At 39.7% G+C, this 20,540-nt stretch overlaps 1 protein-coding gene and 1 non-coding gene across 2 annotated transcripts; both read right to left on the bottom strand.

Moving 5' to 3' along the window:
- Positions 1–1,485: 1,485 nt before the first annotated feature.
- On the bottom strand, positions 1,486–15,784 carry tsen54 (TSEN54 tRNA splicing endonuclease subunit). The gene is made up of 12 exons (XM_028455296.1): positions 15,715–15,784; positions 14,635–14,793; positions 14,196–14,259; positions 13,993–14,076; positions 8,528–8,626; positions 7,835–7,887; positions 7,639–7,761; positions 7,160–7,550; positions 6,470–6,608; positions 5,092–5,152; positions 4,310–4,423; positions 1,486–2,514 (listed from the first exon to the last, which is right to left on the bottom strand). Exons 1-12 carry the CDS (start codon positions 15,768–15,770, stop codon positions 2,361–2,363), a joined length of 1,497 nt encoding a protein of 498 aa, XP_028311097.1. The 5' UTR covers positions 15,771–15,784; the 3' UTR covers positions 1,486–2,360.
- A 2,159-nt stretch (positions 15,785–17,943) lies between these two features.
- trnat-cgu (transfer RNA threonine (anticodon CGU)) lies at positions 17,944–18,015 on the bottom strand. Its single transcript has one exon. It is a non-coding gene; the product is annotated as a tRNA-Thr (tRNA).
- Positions 18,016–20,540: the final 2,525 nt, after the last annotated feature.

Genomic DNA, 20,540 nt, shown 5'->3' with positions numbered 1-20,540 from the left:
GTAGACGGTCGCATTTACAGTCCTTGGAGTCGCTGTTAGATTACAAATAAACAGGAAGAGATTCAAATTCTGATGTAGTTGGTTATGATTTACAGTCTGCATAAACAGGACTGAATCATAACATAACATAACATAACATAACATAACCACTAGAGCGGACATGGGCTCGTCTGTGAACAGTTGCATTGTTAGCTTACCAATAAACAGGAAGAGATTCATCACATTTATAAATAAGTGCTGACTAGGCACAGGGAGTGAGGCCCAAGGCCAAGACAGGCTGACTTGATAATAATGTATCATGTTTTTCTGCAGTCAGTGTCTTCTCCTCGTCCTTCTCTCTCTGCTCTGTTTCAGGTGAAGCTGATGATGTCAGTTCCTGATCTGTGGTTCACGGCTCAACTAGTCTGGAAAACTCTGATGTTCTATCTCACTATCCTGTTCTGTTGGTCCTTCTGTTTACTAACCACAACCAGTCCACGCAGATGGCTGCCACCTCTGAACCTGGTTCTAACGGACATTTCTTCCTGTTAAAAGGGAGTTGTTTCTTCCCGCTGTCACTAAATGCTTGTTGGGTTTTTTTTCTTTTGAATAAAGAATTTTATATTTTGATAAGCGCATTGAGATGACTTTGAAGTAATTTGCGCTATACAAATAAAGTAGAATTGAGTTTGAATCCCTCTTTAGCCAAGTCGTTGTCGTTGTGTCCTTGGGCAAGGCACTTTACCCACATTGCTTAATTTGAATGTGGTGTGCCCGAGTTTTGGTGGTGGTCAGAGGGATAGATGGCTTCTGTCAGTCTACCACAGGGCAGCTGTGGCTACAATAGTAGCTTACCACCACCGTGTGTGGAGTGAAATAATGCACATCAATGTAAAGCGCTTTGAGTGTCTATGAAAAAGCACTATATAACATTCAATGCATTATTAGTATTTTCATTATTAATACAGCGGTGCGTTCAAAAGCCCGGAAAATATAGTATTTTACGTAGTTTTGTACGTTATTGATTGATTTGTGTGTTTTTGGAGTAATTTTGTTTGCTTTTGTTTTGGGGACACCTGTTGCCTGTGTGTGCGTGTAATGGGATTTGGCGCACAAACTTTTCTACTTCCTGGATATGGGGAAAAGGAAGTGTAGCTGCTGGGAACGATGAGAGTTGGGCTGCATCTGAATATTCCCTCCTATCTCCTTTTCCTTAACCCTGTATACAACATTAAAGGGTTAAGGAAAGGTGTTAGGAGAATTCCTGAAGGAGTTAGGAAAAGGCGATCACGTTGTTTTGACAATCAGACCCACTTCCACTAGGTGACCGACAGCGGTGAAAAACTACAAATTTCCAAAAAAGCTCATTTATAACACTTTTTGCTGCTATAAGCTCAAATATCACAAGGTTTGAATTGAAATCAAAGTAAAAGAACACAAGTAAAACTAAGAGAATGTCACATTGAGAATGGCTGCTCACACTCACCTTCCAAATCGACATTAATCCAAAAATAAGTATGATTTTAATAAATTGTTACATTTATGCAAGAAATAGGCCTACATACCGTTGTAAACATACAAATGTACAACCGCACAAAGCATTCCTAGATGAATGAAATATGTTGAATAAAACAATGTGGATAAAAATGTCTCTGATCTATTTTTCCTGAACCAGTGTGTCTGTTTTATGTCAGTTATAATCTGAAATGTCTGCATATCATAAGATATAGTATAGTTGTTCAAGGCATATTATTGCATTGATAACTTATAGGTTATGAGTCCCTTTTCAGTCATCGTGAGTTTCCGTGAACACTCTAATGAATGAGTCCCTTTAAATGTTGTTGCTGCAATGAATTGTGGGTCAGCATTATGTGGTCTCCTTTAGTAAAGGATGCATCAGTGTTTTCTATAGGCTAAAGGAGGTTATAAAGGAAGCATTGAGCCTCCTTTCCCTAGCTTTTAGAAAATTAGAACACTCCTTATTATGGGCGCCACTTTAACACTTCCAGGGGTTAAGGAAAAGTGGATAGGAAAGGAGATAGGAGGGAATATTCGGACCTGGTGAATGTTCTGCAGCATCCAGAACGAGATCAGAGCAGTTCACAGACACGTAGTGAGACATCACAGGGTGCTGAGTCATTAGACAGGTGTCCATGAACAGAAACCAGGTGCACTGTGAATACTTCCATGTGAATTCATGAACAAACCTTAAGAGTTTATAAGAAACACATCTCTACAGATCTGGTTTATTCTACTCCTCTACTACTCATTGATCTGGTTTCAATAGATGATCGATTACATAAAACAATAATAATTATTATAAAAGCAGGACAAAGGAAAACAATGATAAACATGTTGACACTGATGAATGTCCTGTGTCCTCAGGAGAAGACGTCTCTGGGCAGGTGGAAGTCTTTGAAGGTGTAGAAGGAGATGTCTCCATAGTCCACCACGGCTACGACCACCGGTACGTCCTCACCGCTCTGACGGCTCAGAACCTTCAGAGCACGCAGGTCAGGGACCGGATCATCAAAGCTGAGACACAAAGAGACACGAGACGTCCAGAACTCAGAGATTAAATTAAATTCTACGGCAGAAAACGATCGAAGACAAGTTCCTTTCAAAAACATTTTGTGCATCTTTTGGTCATTTTGAATCTTTTCCAAGACCTTTTGCGTATTTTTTGGTCGTTTTGTGTCTTTTCAAAGACTTATTGCATATTTTTTTGGTCATTTCTTGGTTGTATTTCATGCCAAAAAACAATCACTACAAAAAGTCCTGAAATAGATCATAGACGTATAAAGAATAGGTCTGTCCCTGTCCTTTATTTACAGACGTATGAATAATAGATCTGTTCCTGTACTTTGTCACAGACATATAAAGAATAGATCTGTTCTAGGGATGCTTTGAAATGAAAATTTGTGGCCGAAGCTGAATAAAATAAACGCTTGACCGAATACGGAATGTGGTTAAGTTTTTCACTATTTTTTAAATAATGCATAAATATCCTAGAAAAAATTTTTCGAAATGTTTTTTTAAAGAAAGCAAATGTTTATTGAATATTAAGACATTTTTTTTTAATATTCCAGTAGCCTTTGCCTTTTTAAAAAAAAGCACAAAGTTTTTCATTTATATTAGCCTTTCAAATAAAACAAAACATGCATTACAAAAAAAGCTAAAGTGCATTAAAGGGGAGGTATGATGAAAAAAAAATCACTTTATAATGTTTTAGCTACAGTGATAAACATCATTTAGCCTCATTCAGAGAGACAAAGTGTAAACAGGACAGTTGGATTTTTCCCCAAAGTTGGCAGGTGACATCACCTAACACGCCTCCTACGATGTGAGCTCCTCCCTCTCCAACTATCTAACAGCTAAAACAAACACTGCTGTTTAATATAGAATATATATTATACTTTATTGCCATATATGTAAATACAAACTGCACTACTTTTTCTGCTGCCAATCTTGTTGGGAGTCACTGCTTGGAGCCACGGACCCATTGTTTATTGTTTTTACATCAGCTGTTAGCACTCCGTGCTAATGCTACACCAGTTTATGCAGCGAGACCCAACATCGCTTGTGAACTGAGGAGGAAACGATGGGGATGTTTACGGATTTGTGGCTCACAGCGCTAACAACGGGCTCAGTTTCCAACTCTTACGCGGTGACGGATGATGGAGAGCGGTAAGCGGAAAGGAGAGAGTCTAAATCACTGAACGTTGTTTGATTGCATCATTGCGTCACACGCTACTATTCGGCCTTGATTTTAACTCACTAAACCGAAGGCCGAATGTGGATTTTTTTTGCAATATTCCGCCGAATATACTCAATTAGCGAATATTCGGTGCATCGCTAATCTGTCCCTGTCCTTTGTCACAGATGTATAAGAATAGATCAGTTCCTGTCCTTTGTTTACAGACATATTACAGAATAGATCTGTTCCTGTACTTTGTCACAGACATATAAAGAATAGATCAGTTCCTGTCCTTTGTCACAGACATATAAGAATAGATCTGTTCCTGTCCTTTGTTTACAGACATATTACAGAATAGATCAGTTCCTGTCCTTTGTCACAGACATATAAAGAATAGATCTGTTCCTGTCCTTTGTTTACAGACATATTATAGAATAGATCTGTTTCTGTGCTTTGTCACAGATATATAATGAATAGATTGTGAGAAAACATTCTAGGTTGAATCCTGGTCAGTGCGTAACTCTAATAATAATTACTGAGCTGACAACTAAAGGCTTCATTATGAATTACTGAGAGCTTTATTGACTGTCGCGTGTCCTTTGTTACGCTAACACACACACACACAGCTCGTACCTGCACACACACATGCGACAGTGCGGTTTCCCCGGGCGGCTCTTCTTAAAGTCACAAACCGTGTCGGGCTGGTAAACATTGAAGGTGATAGTCCACGGGGGCCACGGCTGCAGGCTGAGGGACACAAAGGCACAAAGAGTTCATTAAAGCTCTGAGAACCACAGAAAGCCAGCATGACATCCGACACCATCCAACACACACTCATTCATCCTTTACAGCAGCGCTTTTCAACCTTTCATAACCTTCATCCCTTTTAATCCCTCAGTTCATCTCATGTATTGATTCTTTGAGTCAGCTCCAATATTAACTTATAGACCTGTGGCACTAGAAAAACAATCTGATCCCCATGGTAGAACAAAACCCAACTGTATTTTTTTCAAGTATGATGTATAAAAAGTAAGAAATGGTTCTTGTGGTCGCCTGAATTGGTGGCAGGGGTGTTTTTGTTTTGTTAGGCATAGATCTTCAAAGTACATTTTAAGCCCAAAACGTGTAAAATGTCTCTGGATAATGTGCCCCAGGGGAAGCATATATAAAAAAAGAAAATTGGTCCTAAGATTGACCCCTGAGGTACACCATAGTTAATAAAAGAAAATGATGACCTGTAGCAGTTTGCCAAAACGCAGAACCTCCTAACTGATAAATAGTATAAAAACATCTCAAAACTGTCCCAGACATCCCGACCCACTGTCTCAATCTTTCCAGCACGTTATTGTGGTCAATTGTATCCAATGCCGCACTTAGGTCAAACAACAGTGTATCTAATGGACGGAAAAACAGACCTGGAGGTGTCCTGGAGAAGGTCGGTGGATCTGATGATACTGATTTTCTCCAACAGCTCAACTGGAATAAAGCACAGTATCAGGTAATGCTGTGCAATACAACAATATATATCAGATTATACCAGATTAGATCCCCCAGAGTGACCGAAATCAGCAATTAGTCTGGTTACAAACTGTGTCACTACAGCCAATATGACTCTTCCAAGCCAAAGAGCTGCAAACGTGTCTCACAAATGGAAGTGTTAATTTATCTCCTATTGCTCGGGAAGGACTTTTAGAGAATAGAACATAACCAAACCTCTACTGTCATATATGAACTTTGATGGAGTAAAATTCACTACAGGTACGGTTTTAAAGGATAGCAGTGGCCATTAATGTTGGTTTTTGCGCCCCATGGTGGCATTTCCACATACAAATTTACAAATCAGAACACATATGTAGCAAAAGTCATGAATATTCCATCATTGCAAAGATTCTTAAAGGAGAAACACCAATTATTTTTAGATTTTATTTTTAATAATAATAGGAATGCATTGGAGTTTATATAGCGCTTTATCATAGACACTCAAAGCGCTTTACACAATTAAGGCATTATTCTTTCACTGCACACTTGGTGGTGGTAAGCTACTATTGTAGCCACAGCTGCCCTGAGGCAGACTGACGGAAGCGAGGCTGCCATAGTGCGCCATCGGCTCCTCCCACCACCAACACTCACTCACACACTACATTCAGACTAGGCAATGTGGGTGAAGTGCCTTGCCCAAGGACACAATGACAGATACCACTAGAGCGATTGGGAGCGACTGTCCCCTGGAATTCTCAGTGGTCTCCATTCAACGACTAACCAGGACCAGACCTGCTTAGCTTCAGAGATCTAAACAGATCAAGCAATGACATGAATTCATGTTGGGTGTGGGATACATATGTATGTGTTTATACGTATTTATGCATATGTGTGTATCCATAAAATGAAGAGTCCGTCCTTAAGACTGCTCTACTGTAAAGTGTTTTGAGATACCATTGGTTATGATTTGGCGCTATACAAATAAAAGATTGATTGATTGATTGGTTGATTGATTGACAGAATATAATGAATAGTAATTTTCCATTCATTTCATGTCATTTTAATGAAGAAATACTATATTGTGATCTATATCGTTATCAGGAAATAAATCTACCTTTATCTTGATATATATCGTTATCAGGAAATACCTACCTATATCATGATATATATACTGTATATATAAATATATAGTTTTGGGGCTATTAATCTATCTATAACTTGATATAACATTTTTTCCATATCGCACAGCACAATTGTCAGGGTTCAAAGTTCAGGTTCAGATAAGCCCAACTCATTTAAACCTGCTTTTCTCACCGGTGGAGATGGGCTGGTGGGGGTCGTGTAGGGGCGTGACCTCTCCGCTCCATAGATGATCTGCAGCTTGTTGCTCTCGCTCCGACGCTCGTCTCGACCGCAGCGCTTCGTACTCGCTCCAGTTCCTGCAGCGTCGAACCTGAAACCCACGTTCAGCCTTCAACAGCAGTTCTTATTATCCACCGAAACCAAGCAAGAACACAAAACAACTGAAACTTGCGCTTCACATTTATGAAACTGATCCAGATTGACGCTTAAAATCTAATCACTCTTTCCTCATCCCTTTTGGATTATTTCCTGAAAATGTCAAATATCAGTCCATTAGTTTCAGTTCACAGAATACCAGTGTGAAACTAATCCTAAAATGAGCGTGAAACTAGTCCGAAAACTAGTGCGAAACTAATCCAAAACCTAGCATGAAAACCAGTGTGAAACCAGTCTAAAAACTAGTGTGAAACTCGTCTGGAAACCAGGGTAAAACAGGAAACGAGTTAGCCGCCACCACCGCTAGAATTTTTAAAGAGTAAATCAGAATCCCTGGTACTTCAGTCTGCCCATATAAAACAACAAAACAATGACAAAGACAAAAAAACCACAACAAAATGAAACAAAATGACAAAAAGGTTCCCAGAGAAAGCTAACTAGCTAACTAGTTTTTCTATCTTGTTGTCAGACTGAAGATAAACACACCTCCATGTCTTCATTGACGTCCTTTGGTTCTGTCCGCTGCTCCTTTGGAGACATCTTCACCGCACGCAGGTTAACCCTCTGGCTCCAGGGGGCCGTGTCACAGTAGCCCACGCTCACACTCCCAGGAAGTAGAGAAGGATCAGGAGCTTCCTGCTGGGCTCCTCCTGAGCCCACGTCAGGAAACCAGATGGAGCTGAAGTCCCACCGTGAGGAACTGGAATAGGGACGACCATGATCTGAGTCCATGGGGGGGTGAGGCGTCCACCAGCTTCTGACTCTGCCCTCTTCAGCAGGACTCATGGAGGTGGTCTGATCTTCAGAGATCTCCCTGAGGGGAACATCAGGAAGGTTTCCATCCTTCCCTGATTCCTCAGTGTGGGACTTAACATGACTGAAGAAAAAATAAACATGTCGTACCAGGACCAGTGTGAAACCAGTCCATAGACCAGTGTGAAACCAGTGTGCTAATGGGGTTCTACCTGCAGGTCTGGCTGGTTGAAGCTTCTTCTGGGCTCGGACTGCGTTTCCTCTTCAGCTGCTTTGCCGCGCGCTCACGTGCAGAAGGTAGGTTGAGACGTCTGACGTATGACGTTGTCTCTGAACTGACAGAAGAAGAGGAATCAGCCAATCAGAGAAAGGCATGAGGTGAACCTGGTCTGCAGGGAGAAGTCTCACCTGGAATCAAACCTCAGGACCACGTATCCAAGTCTCTTCAGATGTCCAAAAACCTTCAGCAAAACAGCCATTGATTATTTTATGATCAATCAATTAAAAGTTTCAACAGATCAGTAAGCCTGGTAACAACATAGCCCCGCCCCTTTAACCGTTGACCTTAACCAGTTGACTACGGTCACTAGTTGACGACGCTAGTTGTGATGACTAACTAGTTGTGATGGCAAACTAGCAGTGGTGGCTAACTTGCAGTAGTGGCTCGCTAGAGCTGGTGGCTAACTAGCACTGGTTGCTCACTACCTGTGGTGGCTAACTATTGGTGACGGCTAACTAGCAGTGGTGGCTAACTAGCAGTGGTGGCTAACTAGCAGTGGTGGCTAACTAGCAGTGGTGGCTAACTAGCTGTGGTGGCTAACTAGCTGTGGTGGCTAACTAGTGGTGGTGGCTAACTAGTGGTGGTAGATAACTAGTGGTGGTAGCTAACTGTGATGGCTGAGTAACTGTGGTGGCTAACTATTGGTGGTGGCTAACTATTGATGGTGGCTAACAAGCAGTGGTGGCTAACTAGCTGTGGTGGCTAACTAGCTGTGGTGGCTAACGAGTGGTGGTAGCAAACTAGTGGCGGTAGCTAACTAACTGTGGTGGCTGACTAACTGTGGTGGCTAACTAGCAGTGGTGGCTAACTAACGCTGGTACCTGGTACTGCTGCAGGCTGACTGAGCTGGACGACAGAAAGTGTTCGTAACCGTCCTGGATGGAAAACGGCAAATCCTGATAGAACACCTGTACATTCCCCTGCATACACACAAATGATTATACATTAAACATTGATTTTTTATGTATGACTAAATCCTGGTTACACTCAAACTCTGCTACAGAAGCTTGCGCGTACCAGGCTACAAAATATTCAGGCGTGACATGCCAAATGAATTAGAATGTATTGGGCTCAACGCAAGTCTATCTCCCCAAATGTCAATTATACAGATCAGAAAATATAGGCCCCCATCGACCTTGAGTGTTTTCTATGATGAACGACTTAATCTTAAAAATCTCCAGGTGATATGATTTCCTTCTTCCTGTTGCATTCTTTTATGTTAAAAAATCTAATCTTAAAAATCTTAAATCAGTTGTAAATAATCATAATTTATCTCAAATAAGAGAAAGCCAAACCAGAATAAACAAATCACCTGAAATATGTATTGATCTGGTATTCTCTAACAGAATGGATAGAATCCTTAAAACCTACATCATGGTTACTGGTTTATCTGATCATAACTTGATCTTGGTGATCTAAAAATAGCCATGTCCGCCCCTTTAATAAATAATCTGAATGGCTAAAAATAACAAAAAGTGAAATAAACAACTTAGAAAGAGCCTTAAATAAAATATACTGGTCCATCTATCTCTCACATGATCATTTAGATCAGGGGTCTGCAATCAGCGGCTCTGGAGCCTCATGTGGCTCTTTGACTCTTATGCAATGGCTCCCTATAGCTTTAAAAAAAACTACTGAAATACAGTGTATTTTTTTTACAGAGGCTATTAATGATTAATGACAAATAAAATCAAGATATAACAATTTGTTAACCTAAAAATAAATCACGTTGTGTAATGACCGTGAAAAACACCAAGTGCAGGGACAGTCCCAGGAAAATTATTTCCTGTGAAGGGGACAACATGCTCTTGTAAAAAGTTGTCCGGGTTAGATTTCAAATAGTGAACCTCTCGATAACTTTCGACTTGAAAGCAAACCCTACTAATTTCTTCCTAGTACACTGCACAAAATCTTCAAAAATTCAAACAAAAACCATTGTTCACATTGCATTTATAGCTTTTAGAATTATGATGAAAGTAACAACTGACTGAGTCTGTGTGATGGTTGCTGAGGAGCTGGCCTGACCTGTTTTGATTGCAACACAAGCAGAGAAACACAAGCAGATTACTTGGAAACAGGAGGTATGAGGAAAGATAACGATGACCGACAAGCATGATGGGTGTGACCCATCAGAAAGTTAGTTAACACAGGTTAGGTTTAGCATTCTACCAGTAAGCGAGACACGAGACTGACCGAGGTGCCATTTACTCATTGGCTATCTTCGCACTTCCCTACCTGTGTAGGTGAGTCGTGTATCTAGATCTTTGAATAACTGCTCTACTTAGAAGAAAATTACTACACTAATTTGGGTTAAATTAAATCAAATTCTTAAGAAGTATTTTGAAAACTCTGGAAAATACATCTTAAGCTTTATTCATGATGAAAAATTGAAGGACCAAGAAATATGTTCAATAGTCGTCAAGGTTCTCGCCAGCGCTGTTTAGCGTAGGGACCCCGACGTTGTAATTTTGCTCCCCTACGGAGCGATGCCTCCCCCTACGTTCACTTTTCAGCAACGTAGGGAAGATTTTCTCTTTTGAAATTTTTTTAATCGGTACCGTCGTAATAATTGTTGCTCACATGAACACAAAAGGGACTTACAGATGTGCACGGGTTGTTTTAACCCAGAAACACATACATGAGCCGCATCGTCAATTTAATACAAGCGATTTGCTTGGATGCACCCATCTTCAACTGAGGACCCCTGCAGCCAGCCACTTACAGTAGCTGCCCCCGATGCTGCACGTGTGCTGTGTACCGTCCAATATAAACTGTAGCTTCAACCAGACATAGCACACATGAAGCTGCTAGTCATGGTTATAGCTCGCAACAGATCTTTCTACATGCACGCGCACAGATGTGAACACCATCGAGTGGCCGGGTCTTCTTTTTTCGGCCTGATTAAAGCTTTACTGCAGAGATGTACAACACGTCGATCGCTGAGGCAATTTGTGTCGACCGCGCACGTGGGCTGCAAGACCTCATAAATGAATGAGAACGGCACAGTCACGTACTGTTTACTAAAAATGAAACTTAACAATTCAGCTTTTAACCTCAGTTTGGGGGGCACTAGTGCACCTATGTGGTCATTTATAACCTCTAACAATCAATAGAAGACCCTCCTCCAGCCCTAAAGTCGCTCACACACGCGCTCACAGCGGTCTGACCAGGTACCATATTTTTTGGACTATAAGGCGCACTAGCAATGAATGGGTCTGACTGGGTCTATTTTCATACATAAGGCGCACCGGTTTGTTTATTATTAAGACGCATTAAGTGAAATAAAATAGTCAGATAAGTCAAACTTTATTCATTTCATTAACAATAACTCTCAACATTATTCAGGTTTAACACACAAAATACAGAACAATACACTCACTTTTTCAGTTCAGTACGTTGAAGCACAGTAGTTAATTTCATACATAAGGCGCACCTGATTATAAGGCACACTGTTCATTTTTGAGAAAATTAAAGGATTTTAAGTGCGCCTTATAGTCCAAAAAATACGGTACATTTATTATCAGCATCTTCAGACAACCTACATGTGTGGAAGCCACTGAAGTTCTTCGAAAGAAAGGGTTCCCAAACTTTTCAGCCCCTGACCCCCAAAATAACGGTGACAGAGACTGGCGACCCCCACTATGTGGTGATTGAAATGTGAAGAAAAAAAAAAAACATGCACACAGGACTCGTGCATTGACGGCCAGGGGAGAACGCCGTGCCCGCCGGCACAAAGTGGGGTTTTAGTTACAAGCGAAGGACGGCAAACCGGGCCTTGGACGGTGCCCGCACACCCCCATCAGCGCGTGCGCGGCGAGCCCGCCTCTTGATGGGAGAGGCCAAGGGGCACGAAGTAGCTTCGCGGAGGGAGCCGAAGCCGTCTGTGGGGGGCGAGAAGGTGAGACCCAGAACCCTACGGAGGAAGCGGGTCGGTCAGTGAGGAGGGGGGACCGCAGAGCCACGGGGTTGTGTGTGTTCGCAGCGGTATTTCTGCACTCTTCTCTGTGCCTTTCTGTTTTGTCTTTGGTTGGTATTACTATAAACCAAGGCTTTATTTTTAAATATTTTAATTTTAAACACAGACCATTTATAATATGAACCTTATTCAAGCTTCGACCAGAACCCTTCAAAGCAAAAGTGAAACCTACAGGTGCGACAGACAATAGGTATTTTTATCAGAGCCCGACATGAATCTGACAATTAAAATCTATTTTTCCCTCATACAAATAACATATTTACGTTTGTTTTAGTGATAAGCCTGCTTTTATTAATAAACTGTTAATGTCAACATCAGATCAGCGCACAGAAAAACAAACGCACGTCAAACACAGGTGCACAGTGTGCCTGGCGGCGCCAGAGACAGAAGTGGATCTATTTACATAATCCACGTATCAAATATCAGGATAATCCATGTTGTTGTGCAGAAAAAAAATTGATTTAACAGTGGATAATTGTGTGTCTTAATTTGTTCTCTCTCTGCTCTGAGGACAGCACAGTGACAGCTGAAGCGCATCACTTTTTTTCTTTTTTGCATCGCAGCACGCACTCACACACAGCTGTTGCTGGACATAGAATCATGTTTAGGCATAAAATACATTATATTGATGTTTAATCCTTGTCACCTATATAAATGCATTGCATTTTTTTTTTACGGTATTGAAACTGACACCGTTGCTGGTCGACCAATGAAAATCTTGGTCGACCAGGACGGCATCGACCAATTAGTCGACTAAATGACCAAAGTTGGCAGCCCTACTCAACTCACAAAGTCCTTCCGTGTGCAAACGTCACTCCATGCACTAATATGGAGTACAAAGCCCAGGGAATCAGGACTGCGCGTCAGAACGCGCCCTAATTCCATTTACCGCGTTTCCCTCTAAGTAATATGCATAGTAGGCAAATCTCCCAGGGGGAGCAAAAACATGGGAGGAGGAAATGCAAATAAATTAATGCAAGGGACGCAAAACGATTCATGAAATCTGGAAATGTTTAAGGTGATTGTTTTAGTACGGAAAATACTACAACTGAGAAGCAAGTGAAAACACACATGCAGTTGACAGAAAACACAGTGGAGATGAAAAATGCTCCAGTTGTGTGTGTGTGTGTGTGTGTATGAGAGAGAGAGAAAAAAGCTAGACGTGCGGCGGGTGCAGTGCAGAGGGTCGCTGTACGTATAGATGGATGTATGAATATGACCATGGATCGATGTAGCTTCGGACGCTTTGATAAAAGAAAAGTCTGATAAAAGACATAAATTTGTACATTTCTTTAGCATTTAATATTTTTTAGTGCAGGGAGTGCACTGCAGTGCTGTTTATTGTAGGTGTTAAGGTGCTGTTAAAACCTTTTCTCTTCGTGGTTGTGGTACCGCGTAGAAAGAATGGGCAGAGTGTGTGTCTCGCGACCTGTCCATCTCTCCTCCGTGGGCTCGCTCACTCTCACTCACACAACAGCCGCACCCGTGCATGCACTCAGTGACTCAAATGAGGTTGAAATGCACCTCAAGTCTCACGCCCAATGCGTGAGACTTGAGGGCTTTGCTAGGATATATCAGTGCGAGCGTGGCTGCTGAGATGCCCCTCCCCCTCTACGGTCTAACCCTCCGTCTGGTGTAACCTCCGGTTATTCCGCAGTGATTTCTAAATAAAAAGAAAATTAACATTTTGCAACACCAAAAAAGTCAAAAATAATGGATAAACAAACTTGTGCTATGCGCACGCTGTCAAAAAAGCTTTCAGGTCGACCAGACACTGCGTAAGTGAGATATTCGCTCCACATACACACACGCACACAACACATTCTTCCAGAATAGTGTTTTTGTTGGTTTAGTTACCTTACCAGGGATTTAAAAGGGTAGCCACAGGTGCAGGAAAGTTAATGATCTGTAGATGTTGCAGGAGATGAAGTAGGAAGGTGTTGAGTCATTGCACAACGTGATTTATTTTAGGTTAACAAATTGTCATGTCATTATATTATTTGTCTTTAATCATTAATAGCTTCTGTAAGTAAATAACTATTTCAATATTTTTTAAAGCTATAGGGAGCCATTGCAAAAGAGTCAAAGAGCCACATGAGGCTTCAGAGCTGCAGGTTGCAGACCCCTGGTATATGCTGTGAAAAAATCCTGGTGAGAACCCTGACACACAAACATTATTATACACGCACAGACACATGCAAACACGGTGAATGTGTGTATAATATTTGTGTGCACGTGCATGATACACAGTAAACTGCAAACCCAGCTGTGTAAATAGGAGGTGTGTATGTGTGTGTGTGGTACACTCACACACTCCATCAGGTACAGAGCCTCTTCAGGGTGAAGGAACTGTCGACCCTCTGAGGAGAATCCCATCGTCTGCCAAAACTTTCCCTAGAAGGAAACGAGTGACACACCATCCTTTAATAAGCGTATTGTTAGAAAAAGGACTTTTATTTTGAAAAACACATTCTGTAACCATGACTGTTAAAAGAGTTCATGAGTCAACTCACAGCAGGAGACTGAAGCTCCACCACATGGTCCTCAGGGATCCACAAGGCCTTCACCAGGTTCCCCCTGTAGGTACACACGGAACCATGGATAGATGGAAGGAAGAACGACAGGAAGGAACAATGGATGGAGTGAAACAAGGAAGAAAAGAAGGACGACAAGAAAGAAGGAAGGAATTATGAAAGTATGAAAGAGAGGAAGGAAAAAATGAATCAGAATCTTTTTATTTGCACAAATGCACGTTGATATTTTTAAAAATAGCAACTCTCAAACAGTGTAGAAAAAAACAATAGTGCAAAAGATGTAGACAATAATAAAAGATAAAAAAATAAAGCATACTATATATATATATATATCATATGAAATAAATATAATGAATGAAGGAAAGAAGGAAGGGAGAACAAAATGAAAAAAGGAAGAATGAAAGAAAGACAGACTCACGTCCTCTCCACCCTCTCCTCTGACAGGAGACTCCAATGTTCTCTCAGACTTTGCTCCAAACGCTGCTGCTGATCTTCAGACTCATCAGGAACAAAGTCCTTCTGTCCTCTGACGGGAATCTTATGAGTCCTGGACCGAGCTGCAAACAGCTGAGTGGGACTGAAGGGGTTAAACACCAGTTATATTACTAACCTCTACCCCGTTAATCATTCAATAACAAATAACAACATAACGTCAAACAAATACACTACTTTAGTAACACTGGTACAGCATAGTGGAACACAAAAAAAATCAACTAAAGGAAAAATAATACAATTTTGTAATAATAGCAAAACATAAGCAGTATTAATAATTTCCTTTTAAAAAATAATTATAATATAAATAATTAAATGTAATAATAATAGCAAAGCATGAAAAAAATAATTGTGAAATTATCAGGCACTGATAATAATTAGTAATTAAAGCTGCAAGCACGTGTTGAAACGTAGCTGATCATTTTCAGGGATTATATCAAACTTTTCTGCAATGTTCTGTAAAAATATAATGTCTATGACTTCCTTTTACCAATAGATGGAGTTATGACTATGAATAACAGTCGGGTTAAACCATAATTCATTTTTTTTTTCAGAACTGAGTGAACTCATCCTTTAGTGACTCAGTAAGTTTATCATTTATACTGAAAAAACGGTGTTGCTTATGATAAGGGCGGTGATCCGCCAGTTGTCTCCCCCTGCTGCACACACGCGCGCGCGATAAGCATCCCTGCACTAAAAAATGTTAAATACTAAATAAATAGTTTTATTTATACGACTTTGTGTCTTTTATCAGATTTTACAATAACTGCCGCTCACTCGGAACTGAGTTTAAAACTTAACAGCCCTGTTTACAGAAAAAAGTAATCAATTAATGGTCGTCACTAACTTGGTGAAAAATCTTCTCCTGTATCGCGATTCGTCGATAACCCGTTTAATAAACACTGTGTTTGGGAACACAAACGAACATTGGAGGACACACACGAAGCAATAACATCGCTGTTCTCACAAACAAGCTGAAAAACAAGTGAATAAAGTCAGTTTTCACCTCAAAACCTCGTTGTAAAACTCTTCATCGACGTTTGGCTTGTTTTGGTCCGCCATGATGGAAACCAAGGACAAGGCATCCCCCGGGTCCTAAAGCCCGCCCGAACAGGGACTTATTTTTACAATTTTTTTTTGTATTTTATAACTTTATTAAAATGTGAACAAATATGCTTCATTTGACTAAGATATGTACAAATACGAACTCTTTACATATTTATTTGAAATGTATTTGTGTACGATAATTTATTTACATTATTCCTAAATTACATCTATTGTAAAATCATAATGTTTCGCAGAAGTAGGTGTAAAAATCTAATTTGTAGGGTAAAAAATAAAACATTATTTTAATTTTGAAGCCACAAAAAAATCAAAGGATGCATTTTAAAGAGAAATAGTGATGAGTGGTTGATGATGATGATGATGATATGTTGTATAAATCACCTTCAAAGTAAAAGCAAAGGTCTGTTTCTTTGTTTGGAGACTCTCTAATGTAAATAGAGACAATGCACAAAAACAACATTTAACTTATGTAGAGCTGAAGCTACTTTACACAGTTACACAGAGAAAGACAAATACGGCTAAATTCATGTGTTGTGTAATATAAGAAAAAGGGTAAAACTAAGTAAAAATGGGCTCAAATTGTTCAAAAAAGAAACATAGTTTCTCAAAGGCAACTTGCAAACCCCTCCCAGTCTCGCGACCACAAATGGGGTCCTGACCCCAAGTTTGAGAACCCTAGAGGGACACTGAAGCGCTTTAACCTTTACCCTACAGGTTAATCACCCATAAGCTTCAATTGCAGTTTACAAAATGAGATCCTGAAATATGTTTCAACTTACTCATGCAGTTGAATTAATTATTATTCTCAAAAAAAGGGAACAAATAAATGAAATTGATAATAGTGATTTAGTCCAATTTTAATATCAGATATTGGTCCAATATATATCGGCCTATGTCTGCAATCTCACTCTAAAATCAGCACGTTTATCCATAATATTCTGTTTTTATTTTATTGACGTTATTTTTCAGGGTCCTCTCATTTATTTATTTATTTGATTAAATTGTATAATATTCCTTTGATTAAGGTTTAAATGTCTATAACCTGTTGGTTAATCATAAGCGAGTCAGTTTTTCTAAATCCTACTGTTGCTGAAATGTTAAGAAGGACATTTCTGCCCTTTACTTGTTATTTGATGTATTTAGCGTCGAAGATGAGCACACAAACTTTTTTATAAAGATCTGCCTTTGGCTGTAGGGCACGTGTGTCAAACAAATGCCCTTTGGAGCTTCCAATTCGGCCCGCAGGAGACAGAAAAAAATTACAGGGAAAACATGAATTATTGTGTAAATTAAACTCAACAATATTTGTAGGGGCTGCTTCACAGTTTTCCCAGTGCCTATGTCGCATGATTGCAGTCATTTTTAATGTTTTTGTACGAATCGGGCAAACCTGTCGGTCATGCGGTTCCATTGTATTTTTGGCGTCTATAGTCATGCGCGCATATTTTTAGCAATTTTTCTGATTGCGTCAAAATACCTAATTGTTCAGCAGGTCTGAGGTGCGTGCAAATTTTGGTGAGACTTTGGGCATCTTAAAAGGCAAAACCAAAAATACCCAAGAAAAGCAAAAACAATAGGTTCCTTCTACGGCCAGTATGGCCTACGGACACTATTAATAAAGCGTCTTATTAAATCGCTGTCGTTAAACATACAGAAAATGTATGTCTATGTTTTTAAGTCCTCGTTACTACTCCTAACAGTTTTTCACCTTAGTAACAGAAGCTTTGTGAATTACTTTTATCCTAACAGGGAAAAATGCTAAGAAAAAATCTTAAAATTCAAGGATTTCTAAGATTTTTCTAAGAGTGACATCATCAAGAGCTACTTTTAGCCTGAGGATGTTTTGTGAATATGGACACAGTATTGTAAGTACTTGTAATCTGTTACTTGACCTTTGCTTATTTCTCTGGTAAGGTCGGTTTCTTACATGCTTTGTACTTTATATATACGTAGAAGTGCAAACTAGGGCACAAGAATGTTGAAATTACTCATTTTCTTGCATAAAATATGTGGCCCACTGGGATCAACCTGCGGTGTATTTGGTCCCTGAGCTAAATGAGTTCAACACCCCAGATGTACGGGAAGGAAGTAATCGATCGATATTTAAAATTGTTGGTTTTTTTAATTACACAAAGTCTTCATTAATAAAAGATAATCGTTTCCACAGAGTAGGCACGGACGGGGTTCGAACCCGCGATCTTCGGTTTACGAGACCGACGCCTTACCACTTGGCCACCGCGCCTGGTAGTCCTGACCGGGGCTCAGGTGCAACTTTATAGGCAGTCTAACCATCTTGAAATACGAAACAAAAATAACTTTTTAATTGAGCCGATATTTCCAATTGAGCCCAATTTTATTTAGCATAAACCCTAAATTAAATTTAATTTCATAGCTTTCTTCTCTACGGAGCAATCTACTGGGAAGTATCTATTTATTTACAAGACTTTGGTTTTTATCGCTAACAGCCTGTGGGGGAGGGATGTGAACAGACACTTCCGGTGCTAGCTGAGGTGGCTAACAGCAGCACAGATGTTCTGCTGATTAAAAGACAGTTTCTGTTTGTTTTATGGCAGTGGCTAGCCGTACGGCTGCCGTATCAATATACCAATATTCTATCCGTACGCAGCGCTCCTGTTTGGCCAGTTTACGTCACGTGATGGGTCAGTCATTGGTCAGTTTAGGTCGCGTGACTAAGACCAAAGACGGTTGCCGTACGGATTGTCCGTACGGCAACCGTACGAATAGACACTTTCTAATTTCATTCATACAATGATTGAGTGAAAACCTGGGTTCGGATCAGTTTATTGTTTTCTTCTTTTTTTTAAAAAAAGTGTTTTTCTGCTTTGAAATACATTTTTAAGTCACATTAGATCTTGTATAAATATCTTACCACATTTTTTTTCTGATCGCATTAAAGCCACAATTCAAAAACCAGGACCCAAGTGCAGGAAAATGAGAAGTTTCTTGAATATGTTTATTATTATTATTATTATTATTATTAATAATAATAATAATAATAATAATAATAATAAGGTTTTTCTATGGAAGCCCGTTTCCACCACTAAAAAAAAATCACCAAAGAAAGTCATAATTATGAGAAAGAAAGTCATAATTATGAGATAGAAAGTCATAATTATGAGAAAGAAAGTCATAATTATGAGTTAGTAAAGTCATAATTATGACTGTTTCTCATAATTATGACTTTACTAACTCATAATTATGACTTTGTTTCTCATAATTAACTTTCTAACTCATAATTTGGTGATTTTTAATTTTTTTAGTGGCGGAAACGGGCTTCCATATTTTTCAGATTGAACTTGATCATAAGGAAACTTAAAAAAAAAACAAAAAAAAAAAATACTTTGTTCATATTGCTTGTGTAAACACGTGATCAAATAAAACCGGGTCCGCAACCCATGAGTTGAGAATCTGTGAAATATTTTTTTTTATATTTGAATCGCATCCAAAAAAATAAAATAACACCATATTTAATACTGTGATTAATAAATATTGGACGACGTTAAAACCTGATCCGGTATGGGTTGTTTTTCAGTCCCTGACCTCGGACCCCCGTCTTTTCCCCATCATGCCATTGCCCGTGGTGCCGAGCAGCGTGTGGGCGTTGTGGAGCGTCTCCACCACAATCTACGACTACTTCAGCAACGGCAACACCGTGGACCAGAGGATCAACACGCTGGAGACCGCTCTGTACATCCAATCTGGGATCGCCTGCCTGTCGCTGGGACTCCTCCTACTCCTCACCTACCGCCTGTTGAAGAAGCGCTGAGGGGCGGGGCTTACCGCTTTCTGAAGAGTCAAATTTAAGGTCCACGGGCCAAATCCGGCCCTTTAGAGCAGAGATGGGCAACTGGTAGACCCCAAAAATTGTGATTTAAGAAATTGTAAGGAATATGAATCCCAAACAAAATGAATTACAAAAACACACAAAACAACACAGAATAGCTCCAAAGACACAAAAATGTTCAGAAAATGACAGGAAAATACAGAAAACAACATAAATACAGAAAGTGACCTAAAAAACGCACAAACCAACAACAAAAAATGCAGAAAATGACAGAAAAATACGTTCACTTACACCAAGAACACAAACATTTGTTTACAAAAACACACAAAATGGAAAAAAAGACCCCTCCCCCACTGTTAATGCTCTGATTGGTCATCATTCTAAATGCTGACAGGAATATTGATCATGTGACCTTCGGATCAAATACAATCACGTCTGTGGCTCTCGCTGTGATAGAGATGCTCATCAGTGCTTCAGAGCATCCAATTCGACCCGCATGAAAAAGTAAAAATGACAAAGAAAACATGGATTATTATGTAAATTATCAAATAATCCAGTTTGTACAGATCTCAAATTCACCAACTCCCCAATATTTTACAAGGACTTCCAGTTTTCCTTTGTTTATATCACATGAATGGAGACATTTTTAATTGCAAATTGTGAAACCTCAATTTTTCCACAATTCCACTAAATAAAATTACACAAAAATTGGTCACAAAATCTAGGATACAATAATGTTAGTTATTTTCTCCTCACCTAAAATCTATGGCCCACTTAAGGTCAAAGTGGTCCATATTTGGCCCCTGAACTAAAGTTTGACACCCCTGCTCTAACTGCATCACCTTTGTCTCGATTTCTAGTTTTTGAAAAAACACATAAGAATGAACTTGGTTTGCTATGTCATATTTGTTTTAAGTTTAACTACATTTATTAAACGGATAAATATTTTTTTTGTGTGCCAT

Source organism: Gouania willdenowi, chromosome 8 (genome assembly GCF_900634775.1).
Source record: "Gouania willdenowi chromosome 8, fGouWil2.1, whole genome shotgun sequence".
In the NCBI taxonomy this organism is placed as follows: domain Eukaryota; kingdom Metazoa; phylum Chordata; class Actinopteri; order Blenniiformes; family Gobiesocidae; genus Gouania; species Gouania willdenowi.
Note: the sequence above shows the minus strand (reverse complement) of the source record. Positions and strands in the feature narration are given on the sequence as shown.

Excerpts from the sequence above, each read along its gene's own strand:
- tsen54 (XM_028455296.1), bottom strand. The coding sequence starts at position 15,770 with ATGGCGGACCAAAACAAGCCAAACGTCGATGAAGAGTTTTACAACGAG. Across the intron at positions 6,609-7,159 it reads ACGTCAATGAAGACATGGAG|GTTCGACGCTGCAGGAACTG; the intron begins GTGTGTTTATCT and ends CGTGGGTTTCAG. Across the intron at positions 2,515-4,309 it reads TGTCGCATGTGTGTGTGCAG|CTTTGATGATCCGGTCCCTG; the intron begins GTACGAGCTGTG and ends TTTGTGTCTCAG.